Source organism: Halichoeres trimaculatus, unplaced genomic scaffold, assembly GCF_033239565.1.
Source record: "Halichoeres trimaculatus isolate MK-OKI-2021-1 unplaced genomic scaffold, fHalTri1.1 fHalTri1_scaffold_22, whole genome shotgun sequence".
Lineage (NCBI taxonomy): Eukaryota > Metazoa > Chordata > Actinopteri > Labriformes > Labridae > Halichoeres > Halichoeres trimaculatus.
Genome location: NW_027437200.1, coordinates 16,775,672 through 16,791,514, shown reverse-complemented (window position 1 = coordinate 16,791,514; position 15,843 = coordinate 16,775,672). Strand labels below are relative to the sequence as shown.

The 15,843-nt window shown below is 39.1% G+C and overlaps 1 protein-coding gene and 1 long non-coding RNA gene across 2 annotated transcripts in view; one reads left to right on the top strand and one right to left on the bottom strand.

Annotated features, from left to right (window-relative positions):
• The window catches only part of LOC141784422 (uncharacterized), a 66,610-nt gene that overhangs the window by 24,976 nt on the left and 25,791 nt on the right, over positions 1-15,843 (top strand). The gene's annotated exons all lie outside the window — the stretch shown is intronic.
• On the bottom strand, positions 13,763-14,812 carry hmx4 (H6 family homeobox 4). Its single transcript, XM_074662210.1, has 2 exons — positions 14,605-14,812; positions 13,763-14,361 (listed from the first exon to the last, which is right to left on the bottom strand). The coding sequence occupies exons 1-2, from the start codon at positions 14,810-14,812 to the stop codon at positions 13,805-13,807; spliced, it is 765 nt and encodes a 254-aa protein (XP_074518311.1). The 3' UTR covers positions 13,763-13,804.

Below are 15,843 nucleotides of genomic sequence, written 5' to 3'. Positions count from 1 at the left end.
TTCATGTCCAGCATGGACAATCCCCTATTCTTCCACTCCCTCACAGTCACAAGGATGCATTCAGGTACCTAAACATGGTACCTTTTGATTTTACGTGAATTGGTACCTGGTACTTTTGACAGAATTGGTTAGGTACCTATGAAAGTACCTAATTCTGTACCCATCCCTGGTGCAAAGAGGAACCGAACTGAGCCACTTGGTGGAAACAGGACTCCTTAAAACGACCCTCAAAGGTTGTCCTCTCTGCTAAAACTGTACGCTGATGACTACAAGGTGTTCCTTAATGCATGTGAATCAGTTTGTGTGAAGAGAAAAATCAGACAGACCAAAACACGTTGAGCTAACATCCCAACCCCCATCAACATTGATCTGACATCACTGTATTAATCTCTCAGTTCAGACATCTGCATTTTCTTTGACCAGAAAATAAGCAGGAGACTATAAAAGCACTCAGAGAGCGCAGACCTCCACCAAGCATATAATGATTGTCACCAACACTTAAGTCCTACTTTAATGTTATACTTCCTTTCAGCAGACTGCCTGCTACAACTTGGTGTTAGTTGCAGGTTTGTACGATAATTTGTTACCTGACAGTGTTGAAAATGATGATGACTTAGTACATATTTCATATTCCAGATCTTAGTATCCAGAATATTGCCAGGATCTGGATCGTACTTCTACATCTGTCAGAAATTAAGGTGACCTTGTCTTGTATTGTTTTGCAAAGCAATCCAACCATTTATGGTGGAGTTATATACACATATGGTGAAAACGGCTCTATCTCACAATGGTAAAGAATCCTTTAAAAAGTCCTGGATCTAGATCACCTCCAAAATTTAATCACTTCTTCCTTATCCCATTCTAAACATTTACAGAAAATTTCATCAAGATCCGCTCGGTAGTTTTTGAGTTATGCTGTTCACAGACAAACAGACAAACAACCAAACAAAAACACAACCTCCATGGAAGAGATAAAAAGTCTAGGCTCGGTTTTCATTAATTTCTGGGAAAACCAAAATCCACAGTTTGATCGGCACCTCTTCCTGAGTGATACATCATCAGATGATCAGAGACGATGGTTACCGATGGGTTTCCAGATTGACAAAGAATATGAACAGTTTTCTTGATAGTGTAATCTGAGAGCACAAATCTCTATGTACACCATCCTGGTCCTGAAAAGAAAAAGTATTATCGAGTGACTAATAACCTATTGATCAGACTGATTATCCCTCTGGACTGCTTAGAAACTGATACTCTACATTCGCACACTCGTCCAAACGCCTAACAGACACATTTGTTCTGTCTCAGACATACACAGACTCAGAGCCTCCTGGTTACATGTTCTTCACCACAGCTTCTTCTCACCCAGTCGATAGTCTTCCATTAAGAGGGGGTCGGCTGTCAAAGCATCCTGCGACCTCCTCTCGCCCCTCAGAGCCCACCGCCCTGTGATGTCCATATCAATATGAATTTCAGCCCTTTGTGCCCATCAGCTGTGACTCCCAGTGTCCATTAGTCTCAAATATCTGTTTCCTCTAACTTGTACTATTGATTTCGGGCTCTTTTGTAACCCAACAAGCACTGATTTTAGAGACGAGGTCAGCTTAATGGGACGAACATCAAAGTTCCTCTGTATTTTCAATGTTTTCTAAAGTGAATGCCAGTTTTATCACTGCTGTTCATTTTTTTCAGCCACTCTAAATGAAAAATGTCAACATCTGACCCAGGATCAGAGTTTAAAGTTGACTGGACCCACATCTCGAGAGGTCAAGGCTTTTCATCTCTAAGGCCACGATGAAGTGACCTGATGTTGTCGGATACCACAGCAAACAGAGCATAATATTCCTCTTTATCCCCAGAGACATTGTCACTCACACTTTTGCCCGCATATGCTTCTGCATGGTGTCTGTCTGTTGTGATAAGAGTCACTTCAGACTTCATCTTCATTCAGGGGAAAGACTGAAGTGATGAGACAAGATGAGGAGATTTTTGGATGTGATATGACTTCTTGATGTTCATGTGGAAAATAGATACAACCCGACAAGACACAGGCCCAGTGCAGTATGACATATTCAGTGCTAATTAATTTAGTGTGACAAAACGAGAGATAGTAGATTATAAGTATTACACAGTATGATACAATACAGTACAATATGATATGGCAGAGCATGGCACAGTATGACATAGTTAATACCCGTCGATAGGATACAATATATTACAAAATAGCATGACTCAACCCAGTTAATTGCATTATGACATAATGTTGTGCGTTATGAACAAGGGGCAACATCCGGTCGGTAAAAATGAGGCCTTTGCAGAAGTGCTAAAAGTTGCTGTTCATTGAGAATCCGCTTGAAGCTGGCTGCAGAAAGACCAGAAGTCACGTACACACCCAGCCAGGAAAACAGACTTTTACAACATCAAAAAACATATTTACATCCTGGTTCAAAAAACAGCTTGGGTCTAACACGCTGATTTCTCTATCGGAACACGCTGTACGGTGAGTGAATTTATTTCTATCTCTGCAGTTTAGAAGTTATTAGGGTAGTTTGATCGTCCAATCAAAGACACAGTTCGAAAGGAAACTCACAGCCAGCGTCATATCAAATATGTCTGTGTCCACAGATTGGCTTCATTTCACGGTTTCAGGAATAGATGGGTGACGTCGTGATGACTACATCCGTGTTTCATACAGACTATGGTTACAAAACAATGCAACACCTAACCTTACTGGACAACACCATGTGATGAGTAACATTAAGTTACGTTACGCTAGGTAACAATTTATTACGTCAGTTATGTTACACTAAGTTATGTAACAATATGTTGCATTATGTTTCTTTACATAATGTTACAATACATAATGTTACGTTGCGTTATGTAACATTACGCTATGTTACATTACGTTACGTTACATAGTGTTACATTAAGTTTTGTTACGTAATGTTACGTTACATTATTTTTTGTCATGCTATGTTGTGTAATGTTGTGTTATGTTACGTTATGTTATGTAGGGTTACATTATCTTACATAGCATTATGTTATGTTACGTTAGGTTATGTTACGTTAATTATAATGGCGTTGCGTGATGTTACTTTATGTTATGTTACTTTACGCTATGCTATGTAGGGTTACATTATGTTACGTAGCGTTGCGTTGTGTTATGTTCCGTTTTGTTATGTCCTGTTGTGTTATGTTATGTTGTGTCACGTTATATTGTGTTAAATTACATTATGTTAAGTTACGTCTCGTTATGTTATGTTTGGTAACATTCTTTTTTGTCATGCTAAGTTGTGTTACGTTACGTTACGTTACATTATGTAGCATACATTGTGTTACATCATGCACATTATGCTAGGTTACACAGTGGCTACGTTATACAAGTTACATAAAGGATTATATGTTATATAATGTACACTTTGTCATGTATGCCAGTTATTTTACATCACATTGCATAATGCTATGGGATAAAATACTTTATGATAAAATATGATTAAGACAAATACTTTCAATACTATATTATTCAGAATGGTAACTGTGAAGCAATTAGCTAATCTAAAAACTATTCGTTTTGATTTCTTTTAACAGCAGTTCTTTCTTTGAGCCATTTTCAAGAAAAACGTTACAATGCTGCTGGTTAAGTCTTCTCAAAAGGAACATTTTCTTGTTTGTTTTTTAACAATCATGACGATAAATGAGGAGAGTTTTGAAATTATGGACTGAAGGGGTGACAGATCCAGCCATTTAGCAAGACAAATGGGATTTTTGGGAGAACCGGATAATTTAGAATCTTTTCCTTTTTCAGAAATTTTGATAATAACTGACATCATATAAAAACAAACTAATTAAAACCATCAGATTTAATTATATTATGTGAATTGTATCAAAGTGTAATTAAAAGGCCTGCTTTTGTTCATTCGTGGAACGTACCACAGTTTTTGTGAAGTGAAAGCAGTCGGCTTGGTTATGTCAGATTTTGTTTATTAGAACAGATACTGAATATTTATATTTGACTTTTAGAAACAACAGCTGACAAAACAACCCTACCATAGTTCAGTTACGTGGCTTTTGTTTTTATCACACCACCTCAGGCAGCATTGTGGTGAAATTATTTTAGCACAGCTGCTGTGAAGTGATCCTAATCCTGGAATCTGCAAACACGCTGTACACCAGACTCCAAAGATAGAAAGCTTGGTTTAATTCCACTTCTCACACCAACATATTCTTAAAACATTAAACCTCCCTCTGGTTTGTCTCGCTGTGCGTCCAGCGTATTCAAAGTGTGAAGACCATACACTGACATATGTTCACTCTGCTCTGCTGGGGTGTATCTGCCGCCAGGGGGCCTTCAGGGATGACACGAGAGACTTCTTGACGCACTGCACTGACACCAGAGACAGGAAGATGGCCGACCTTTTGGCTTTATTTACGTCGTCGCCACTCATGCAGGACCTTTTCATCAGATCGGCTCATTGTAATCCCACAGCCCCCATTCAATTCGCAGAGGCACTCTGTCACTGCAGAGCGCTAAAGTCCACCAAATTAATGGATCAATAAGCCCCCTGAAAGCCTCTGATCCCCCCTCAGCTCGCTATCAAGTTACGTGTCATAATGAATGGGGTGTTGTTTATGTTGTAAAGTGCAGCGTCACCCAGTCCATTGGACAAACCACAGTCTGAGATAGAGCTGTGCGCCAGTGGAGAGGGTTTGTGATGAGGGAGCTGGAGATCAGGAGAATAGTACCAAGTTTTTCACGGCACTTTATTTTGTTCTTTAAGGTTTATAAATCTTTACTCTTCAGTTATACAACATCAGTAATAAGGCTGTGTCTTTAGTTTATCAGGAGGACATTTTTACTTTCTAAAAAGTACAACACAAATCTGGCAACCTTTGATGCGCCACTTTAAAAGATTTGAAATAAAAAGGGCCATTGTCACACTTTTTTGTACAACACTGTTCAACACAAATTTAATTCATGAGCCTGTTAGGAATTTATGTGGTATTTATAACTCCAGACCTTTACAGCGGAAAAAACCAACCAGAAGATGCATTTTACAACCCAGCAACTCAAAGTTAAAACTTATAATTGTACGGAAGCCCTACATGGTCATGATTTACAAACACATCCTTACAATGATCTTGTAAGACATACTTCTTTTTTTTTAAGAAGACCAAATGAATTTTTCCAAGATGTTCAGAAAAAAAAGACTTCTTGAGAAGAGACAAATAAACCAATATCTCGAGGAAAAAATCATTGTAATCTTTGGAGAAAATTGATTAAATGTATTCAATCATGACCTCTTAGGGCTTCCATATAATAGACTGGACTGAATGTAGGTGATTTAGCCATCAGTTACACCTTTTAAACCATTTGTTCCACTAATTATAGCTGCTTCGGTTTCCAAATAATCAACAAATATTAATCCTGTATAATTTCTTGTTTGTAGTTTTGCATGGAAAAAAGCGCTTTGTATTCTCCCATATGTAACAAATTAAATGATTTGCGTCTATAATTTCAAATTTTGTAAACATTAGCCGCTGCTGATTATAACAATAACTAATGATAACAAAAACTTTGGATTCTTTATCCTGGATCTCTCTAGAAACATTAACTTTCTGATTCTTTTAAATTTCCTGTAGTGACTGTAACAGTAGAAACACATGCTTTCATTGATCTCTTCACTGACTGTTCGGCTCATTTAAATCAATAATTTAGTGTTTTGTATGTAAAGGGGCTGTGTTTGATTCATGGTTCTGGGATTTTAGTCCACTGCTAGTTTTGTGTTTAGGGTTCTGGACAAAACCAGGCCTGAGCATTAACCATATATCAATATACATAAAAAAATAGAATTAATGGACGTAGCCTCCCGGACGTCACCCATCTGTTTCTGTATCGGTTTCTTGAAAGAAATTGGCTATTGTGGCCATATTGGAAGTGACGGGGGCTTCAAGTACAGCCAGCTGAGCTGAGCTGTGCCTCTGATTGGTCGAGCTCTTTATCTCAATATCCTCCAAATTGCAGAATTAAAAAAAATATTCACCTCTGTACTGTGTGTGCTGATATAGCAACTCAGACAGTTTTTTAAACCAGGCTGTAAATAGGTTAATTTCAGCTCTGAAAACAGCTTTTTTTGGCTTGGTGTGTTTGTGACTTCCAGCCTCAAGCGGACACTCGAGAAACAGCAGATTTTAGCACTTCCACATTGTCTCATAATTTTAGACCGGAGGTTGCTGCTTGGTATAAACTGCTGTATGTTAAAGTGATCTACTTCTTCTTATATTTTATTATAAAACACTGGTTTATGGTGAGTATGGTGTGACAGGAGGGAGTTGGTTATAGGACTTAATTGCTAAATTTCGAAATTCCAACATCTGTGAATCTTTTTAAGCATCGTTAAACCCATATATGTTGGTTTTTGCACCTCAAAACTGTCCATTTTTAGTTTTTGCTGACTGAGTCTTCACAGCCGTTTTCAGATAAAAGTTCCCATTATTAAAAGCTTAAAAGTTGGTACCACTTTCCACTCAGTGATCTTAGATTTAAAAGTCTCAGGAACTACTTTTCAGGTGACGTTATAAGCTTTTTTTAAACCATCGTTGTCCTTAGTCGCTTATTTTTCCATATCATTGTGTGTACAATTATACAACATCATTGATAGACTGATACCAGTATTTTGTTATGTTCCTCTCAAATACTGAGAACTTTTAGAGCTTTTTGACCAAATTGTGAATTTAGATATTTTAGTCACTAGCAAAAACAAACTGTTGCGAATACAAGACCATTCCCTAATGTTCAATGCTGAAAGACCCAGCTATAACATTTTTTTTTTTTTTTTTTTTTTTTTTTTTTTTGTGTGAGGAAGTAGTTAGTACAGGGTGGGACTTTTGGAGGGGGTTATTAATCACCTTACTAGAACACTATTTAGGTCTTGGTCTGTTAAAATACACTGATATTCCTTGAAACTCTTCAGTACCTCCTCTGAAACGTTCTGGAAACACACTTATTTCCTCAAAATGCTGTTATTAGTCCTAGGAAAACTTATCCCTGTGAGACTGCTACTTTTTCTGTACTTTCCAGTACTTGAAAAGGTTCTTGTGGTAGAAAGTTTTTTTCTTATCCTCAAAATGCTTCTGTAGTTAGAGAAGTTTTTGCATTGGAAATGTAGACGCCATTTTTTCCTCGAGTGTTCCAATACTTCTTCAAAAATGGAAATGTATTTGTTTTCACTCACAACAGTCCTCTAAAAGTTCCCAGACTGCTCCTTTAGTTCCTGGGGAGAAGTTTTTGTTGTGGAAACATATTTTCATACTTTAAGTTCTTGCAGTAGAAAAGTGGCGAATATTTTGTTCCTTAAGAAGCAACAAAGTCCAACATCTGTACACTTTAAACTGCATCTGATGTGACAATTGTGGCACTGGACACAGATGTTTCAGAACAGGGTTAAATGGACAAATTTGTTTGCTTATACGCCTTTTCTTCAGGACTCTTACATCCAGTATGTGCTGTGATGGCTAAATTATGGATAAATATTCAAATGACATCAAAGGCGTTATGACTTTTGTATTGTCTATGCTGTGACAGCTCTTAAATACCATCATACTGTCTGAGGTTTTCTTTCCCTTACTGCTGCCAAAATGTCCCATAATAAACCACTTGCACTATTTCCCAGTAGTTTCAGCTCAGGCGTCACTGTTCATGGCTGCTCCAGATCCAGCTTTCCTCCAGGCAGCTCCAACTGTAATTGGAAGCAATTATAAATCCCATCTGAGAATGCACAAACAAAGCTCATGGCAAAACAGGCCTGTTTTTCACTTTCTGGCGCCAAGTAGTGTGAACAAAGATTAACGGGTTATTAAACAACTATTGAGACGTAGAGTCCGGTTACGAACGAGGCCAGTGGAGAGTGATTGATGTGGAAATCTCAATCAAAGATGTCACTCTGCATTAAGGAGATGAAATGAGACACGTCAACATGTCGACCTCTTCGGGGCGAAGACGAGATGATAATCCCGAGCTTTAACATACACATTAAACAAAGAAGTGCTGCTCTTTTTTCAGCACACACACTCACATTGGTATCCATTTCCTCCCGCTTTATTTTGGACGTGATTTGAAATGACTTTACGCAGATCTGATGGTAAAACAAACCCCAAGCTGCAGGATCACGTCTTCATATTTGCATGCCAGCAGCACGAGAGGAACTCCCACCACAATCATTCAGCGCGACCACATTATCACTTACAATCCGGGGATCAATGATCTCAAACAATAGTGGTCGGCATTCATACATTTAACCCCGAATGGAAACCATGTGCTGCGCGGGTCAAACTGCAGAAACGTGCTGACAGCGCTGGACGGCCTCGAGGTGCACGTCAGCCCAGAATAACTCTGGCTCGATTTCTTTTTGTAGAAATACCGTCTTTGTTGCCACCGTTGGCAGGAAGTCAATCGCATGTATTAAGCTACCCACAATGCTCGGCAGTCATTGATAGGCCCTAAATGAGTGCATATGGTGGCGTCTGGGCGTCTTTTTGATCAAGTTGAGATTTTAATGGATTTTTCCTCGCCTCTGACAAACCAGGCTGTAGGGTGTGGGTTGAGGTGGAGGTGGTGGGGGTGGGTGTGTAGAGGGGGGGGTCAGGGTTGGGGTTTTAGCCCGGCCTGGGGCAGACTGCAGGCAGCCGGTGGGGTCACTTGAACCTTGTGGTTGCAGAGCAGAGTGCTGAGACACAGAGAGCCAAGCACCGCGTTCACAAGTGTCCGACAGCGCCAGAGTCAGGAAGTCTGGCGACTGTAAACCCCACCAGCCAACCCCCCTCCTCCACCTCCACCCCCACCCCCACCTCACCCCTCTTTTAACTGCCCCTCCCAACATCTCTCATACACACACACACTTCAACACACACCACTTAAGCCCACACACCTGTATTACTACACTTCTGGGGACTTTCACATTGATCCTTGGCAGACTTGCAGTTACTCTAAAAATAATCTTGTGGTGTTTGGTCCCTTCGAATTTACAGGAATCATAATTACCAGCTTCAACCGTAAATAACAATATGCTTTATTCATTTATTTGGTAAGATTTATTTTTATTTAATAACCAAAACTTGCAAAGAAACATGGCTAAACTGTATTTATCAAGAAGTCTAACTTAAGACATTGGAAGTTACTTATTTGACCTGACTTCCAAACAGCAAACTCATCTAAAAGACCCAAAAGAGCTACCGTAGGCCCAGCAGTTTAAGCATGCACTTCACATATGGAGGCTATAGTATCTTTTACAGTCCAAAACAAAACTTTAAAAACCAGAATTTTAAAGAAATATGACATTAAAGTATGTAAATAACTAACCATACTTATCCCTGACTCTAACTTTTTGAAAATTAAGCTGGATGTACTTTAAAACTCCAGTAAGAAATGATCAGGTCATTTTAATTTTAGCGCCCCTTGTGGAGTTAACAGTTTGTCTATTTTTTCACATAAATTAGCAAGTCACACTAACATATATTTCTGATCAGAACTCTCTCTGCGAAAGAAAATTATTATAAAAAAAAACAAAAACTGTTTTGATAACAGGTCATCAGACCCCCCCCCCCCCCCCCCCCCTTCCCATCAACTTTTCTAAATGACTCTATAGAAATAATCAATGCCAACACTCATGGTCTCATCCACTTTTATAAGTCACAGAGAAACTTAAATACTGATTTCAGTCTGTTTCATAAACTGGTGAAAAATTCACACAGGAGCTTTAAATTTAAATATCAGCTAAAAAAAAACGTATCATGGCTTTATTCCAACATTAATTTTGATAAGACAATTCAAAGTCTTGATTAACTTTTTTGGTGATGTGTTAGCAATTTTTTTTTACCTATGAATGATCCCACACTCCTTTTCCTAATGCAGACGTTTAATCACCACAGGGTTGAGTCCTTGTGTCTCCATACTTTTTTTTAATATTATTATTTATCTTTAAGTTCATTTAGGGGCTTTAAAGCAATTTGTTAAAGGAGAGGACAGAGGTAAAGCAGGAAAGTGAAACTTACAAACAGTAATGGATCATACCGGCACCTGATATTGAATTGTTTTATTTTTTTATGGCATAACTTAATGATTATATTCCCTCTTCGAATCTAGTAGGAGGTTTTTCCAAATTTTAATAAAAGTACGATAAGCTTGTGACTAAATCTCATGCAGCGTTTAGTTGTTCGAAGAATTTTGTTTTTTATGTCCAGTGAGGATGGCACTCAAATTAAAGCTACGAACTTTATTAAGATGCAGAAACCTTATTTTAAAAAGTTTAAGGCCAGAAAAGAAAGAAACAAAAAGATTAAGATTCTTTCAAAATAAAAGCAAACATTTTGTGCCCAGTTTGGACATGTTGAGTAAAGTCTAAACTTTTCCTGATGTTTCAGCACAATACAACATTTTTAAATGGACTTTATGTTGTTAAATTTTCACCAAGAAGTCAACAATAAGTGGTGCTGTCTTTAATATGCCAGTTATCATTAATGTCCAAATAATACCATCACCATACGCTGACTCTAAAGCTGTAAATTTGTGTTGGATTAATGGTGGATTATTGTGAAAGGTGTTAAAGCGAGGAGCTAAAAGTTGCCACATTTGGATTATTGGTGATTTAAGGAGCGACAGCTGGTTTTTATAGAAGAAAAACACACGAAAATAAGATTACTGGAGCAATTGAAAGTTAAATGACCTGAATCACATCAGTTTAGATTACTTTGATTTTGTGTTTAGACATAGAAAAAATAAGCTCCTGTTGTTGTGATGTTCTGAAGTTGTGATGAGATCTGCATCACAAAAGTTTCAAAACAGCACAAGTTATTCTTTTTTTAATTTCTATTTCCCTCTCACTTTTACACATTTGATGATTAAAAACCTGATCCCAAACTCCAGGCCTCTAAATCAGCATCCCACTTCCTGTGAGAATAATGAGATACAGTAGAAGCGGACATGCCCAGTAAAGGTAGACAGGAATTTAGCGGAGAAAACAACAGATTTGTGGGCAGACTAAGTGCTTGAGTGAACAGGTTAACAGTGACGGGGCCCTGAATGGCTGTGACAGCGAGAAAGCAGCGAGAGGCTCCAGCACTGAAGGGGGAAGTGACCCGGAAACGGTGTGTAAGTGCAGCTCGCCGGGCCCTTTAGGAAAAAACTGTGCAGGAGCACTGATGCAAGTCCGGCTAAATCCACAATTCTGTTGTTTCTGCTGCGCTTTCTGCACACATGCATCGCTCGGACACACTGCACAGTCACGTTAAGACAAACAGAGAGCAGGGGGAAACCTCTGGATGTGTGTGTTACCTGCAGACATGCAACAAAAACCAGCAGTGGCTGCAGCACTGAGGAGTTTCTCCTCAAAAACTCCAAATGAGAGCTCCTTTTTCCAGTTTTCGGTCCAAACAGAGGAACTGTACTTACTCCAGCTTTGTGACGTATGTGCACCATGAGTCACATCATGACTTCTCATGAGCTTAAGTCTTTAGCTTCCTCTTTAGAGTGCTCAGATTTACTTCTGAGGAGTTACACTGTACATTATGTACAAGAAGAGCCAAGTTATGGCCAATTATGCAAGAGGCTTGACCACATTGATCCTTCATTAAGAAAGAAGTTCAGCTTCAATCACTCATTTGTTGTTTCAGTTACACAAATTGTGAGTTTAACTTTAAAACTTTTCAGGCACCAACATGTTCGATTCAGCATCGACAGTCGTCTAAAGCAACTCGACTTTCTCACCAAGATTACAAACTTTTTATTCTTATTTCCAGCCCCCCCCTCATGTTTCAGGATCAATAAGTGAAGACAGCTTTTCACTGGAGCATGAAAATAGATTTTTAGCCGTGTGTCTAAAGACCAGCTGCTGGTACGGAGAGCAAAAACAAGAGATCATTTAAAATGCACTCTTAATGATAATAATAATTCTATACTGCAATCTTTTTACATGTGATATCATTTTCATACAAAACAAGATGATTTTATCCCCTTTACTTCATCACCAGAGCAGTGTAGAGCTGAAGTGTAAGCACTTCAAACATTAAGCATCGTAACGTGGCACATTCTCACATTTTTACTGTTAAATAATTCACAACAATTCTCATTTCAGGGTGCTTTAACATGTTCTTTTGTTTGTTTGTTTTCACGGCAATTAAATGAAAGACTGAAAATTAAGCTGTATAGCTCAACAAAATCTCTCTGTGAGTTTGAATACTTGCAGCCAGAATGCTACAGGGCAAAAAAAAAACATAAACGCACCCTCTTCATGAGTCCTAAAACAAAACTTTTCATTGCACACTTTTGCATTTTGTCTAACAATGTAAATTTTGAAACTCCTTTTTTAACTGAAGTGAAGGTGGTTGTTCCGTTCAGGTTTAATCAATTTAAGAAAAGATGTTTTTTCTTTAAAAGTCTTCAAGCAAGCAGAGCGTTTCCACTATTAAAGGCCCCGTACATAGGCTCTCTTTAAGGGCCCTGTGTATTATTTAAGGTTTGTGGCCCTTCTCATATGAGGGCCCTGCAGACTATCATCACAGTCCAACGCCTCTGAAAGTGATCCACCAAATACACTTCTTTACCTCCAACACAAATCCAACTTAGGGAACTCCCTTTTTTCCGATGAAAAAATACATTTTTTTTCACAATTTTTTTTGGAAACCCTTGAAACACTCCAGTATTTTTTTCCTACATGCAGTCACACATTTGTGAGTCACAAAAACACACACTTGCTTGTTTTTCTGAAGCAAGTTACAAAGAATAACCTCGTAAAAAAATAAATCCAATGTACAGATGTGGCTTACCACTGCTCTGATTCTCTGGACTCAACTGTTTGTAGTTTTTTTTTTTTTTTTTTTTTTTTAGAAATATTCCACAATAATATTGTTTGGAAGGATGAACTGTGAATACCTGGAGCTTTTTTTTCTAGGGCTATTTTTCACCTCCAAGTTCCTGCATTTGAAGTTTTTACAATCTTTGACACAACAGACAATAAGTAAATAAATTATCCTCAGCTGTGTTACCTCTCATTACACAGCTTATGTTTTTTTGCGTACGTTTTTTCTCATAAACAATAAACCTGAATGGTTTATTTAACAAAAAGAAAATGTAAAAAGAAACGTGTAACAGAATAAATGGCGGATGTAACGTATTTTTGTTCACAAAAAAAAAAAAAATCTTGACTCAGAGCACTTTGATTAAATTCCAAATATTACATATTTTTATTGCAAAAATCGTCATAGTTATGATATACGAACTGCATTCACAGTTTGACAGTCTGTTAAAGAAAGGTCGAGTGGAAACAACCGATAAGCGTGTTTCATTAATAATAATAAAAAAACAAGAAGAACGACAAATATAGAGACTGAAAATAAGGCCATATAAATACACATGAATTATTGCTCTAAAGAAAGTGGTGTAAAAGCTGGGAGGGGGATAAGAGAGGCGAGAAGTTGCTGCAGCTCTGAGCTTCAATGTTACCGTACATTCATTTAGATGACTCCAAAATAAAACTGCTCAGAGGAACTCAAATGCATGCAAATTTGTTTGACGATAACGTTTTTCTTAATAATAATTGTAATAATATTATTAATAATAAAATAATAAAATAACTATAACAATAATAATGAATTCCAGAGGGACAAAAGTGGCACATGCATGTCGTTGATATGTTGACATCAAAGTTGGGAGATATTTTATGAAATCCAAAAATAATACAAATAAAAACAAAAGTGTCAGTCCTAGCTAAGTATGTCCACACTGTGTCCTCGTGCTCCCGAACAGGGCAAAGCGTCAGTCTGCGTCAAACAGGCCGAAGTATTTGCCAGTGTTGGAGAAGTAGATGTACGGCGCGCTGTTCGCAGCCGGGTACATCACGGGGAAAGGCATGGGTAACAAACATCCGCCCAGCACGCCGCCGCTGCCGCTGCTGTCTTTGTAAAAAGTCGGTAATTGCACGTTTTTCGCCGCCTCTGACAGCTGCTCTGCGGCCAGCGGGGCCTCCATGTCCGTGGAGAGCTGCCTCTTCAGCTTGTTCCTGCGGTTCTGGAACCAGATCTTCACCTGGGTCTCCGTGAGCTGCAGGGAGCTCGCGAGGCACGCTCTCTCCGAGCTGCTCAGGTAGCGCTTCATGTCAAACGTGGCCTCCAGCTGGAAGATCTGCCGCTTGGAGAAGATGGTGCGCGTTTTCTTCTTTACCATGGCTTTAGTGTCCGGGCTGGCCTGGCGCTGCGGGTCCTGCTTCTGATGCTGCTCGGACGCGTCCTCGGCGGTGTGAGCCTTCTGCGTCCCGGGACTGACGCCATCAGTCAGCGGTGGGGTTTTGCCCCCGAGTCGGGGCTTCTTTTGCGCTACGAGAGAAGCGAGAAAACTTGCTTTGATGCAGTAAAAGCAAACTTGCACACTTTTTCCTGATTACAGCAACATGCAAAGAAGCTTACAATAAGATAAATAAATACTACACCCCTTCTCGCGCGATTGTACTTCTTACATTAATTCACTGTAGTCAGAAAAAAAATGCAAATATTCCCTCTTTCTAACTTTTTTTGGATCTCTTTACTTGTTTTCTATCGTTTTGCTGAATTCTCAGTTACCTGTCTCTTCTGATCCACTGTCCTGCCTCCTCCGGACGTCCCACACCTCCTCACCCCGCGCCTGAAACTCACTCTTACATCCCCCGTCCCTCCGCTCCGAGCCTCCTCCGCCTCCATCCCGCTGCTTCAGGTTCAGGATGTTATCGATAGTGAAAGTCAAAGAAGCGCTCCGGCTCGGGGCGTCCTCTTTGCTCATGTTCTGCGGCATTTCATCCGCTCCTCCGATAATCCCGAGACGGCGTCGAATCCGGACGCTCCGAGCACCATCGCTCCTCGGCTGCGACTACCGCGCGGGGAGAGGAGCACGCGCGACGTGCCTCTGCGACCCGGAAGAGCGCGGTTTGGCGGCTTTTGATTGGCGGGGAGATGAGGGCGGGATGCTGAACTGCGTCTGGCTGCCATATTGTAGCTTTAAACACCTTTCTGTCATCCGAATTCTGGCATGCTAGCTTGACATGCTACAAAACTTTCAAGTACTTTGAAGCCCCTTTCACTTTTATTTCATGAACTCTAGGCCACGAGGTATTTTCTTTCCTCACAATAGCAACACAAGGATTTGTGGGGTCATGGGAATTATCAGACCCCCAAAAAGTTTCTGAAGCAATATTTATTTACACCACCACGAAAATATTTAAATTGCTGACTTTTAGCCCCTTATTATCTTCGTAAAACATGAATTTTTCATGCAAACTTTGATTCACTCAGTATCACATGAGTAAACACATAACATACAAGGGCTACACTGTTTATTTTCATGTGCAAAGCTTTTAACAAGAATTAAGTTTTTTTTCTCCTTTTTTTTTAAAAAAAGAGGAAACAGCAGAATTTGTGCATAAAATTTTATTCACATGTGAACATATCAGTGTACAAAAGTCTGTATTAAAACCCTCTTAAATAAAAAAAGTGTGTCAAAAATAATGCTAACAATCAACTTACTTAACAAGTACCCATGCTCACAGCTAGCATAAAATCAAAACTTATAAGCACCAAATTCAAAATAACAAAAAGAAAAAAGATCAAGTGTTCGTATCTGTTGACATAGTCATAGAAACAGTGCATTGTCCTGCGTGCGTGGGGTCAAATACGGGTCAAAAATATGTGACCTAGTGTTAGTCGAGAATTTCAAAACATGTAGCTGTTTAGCTAATAGCCAAACTGTTCAGAAATCCAAGTTTGTGGTGGTTATTGAAACAGTTAAGCACATAAGAAAAGAAAAGTGTGAAAATAAAGTAAAATGAA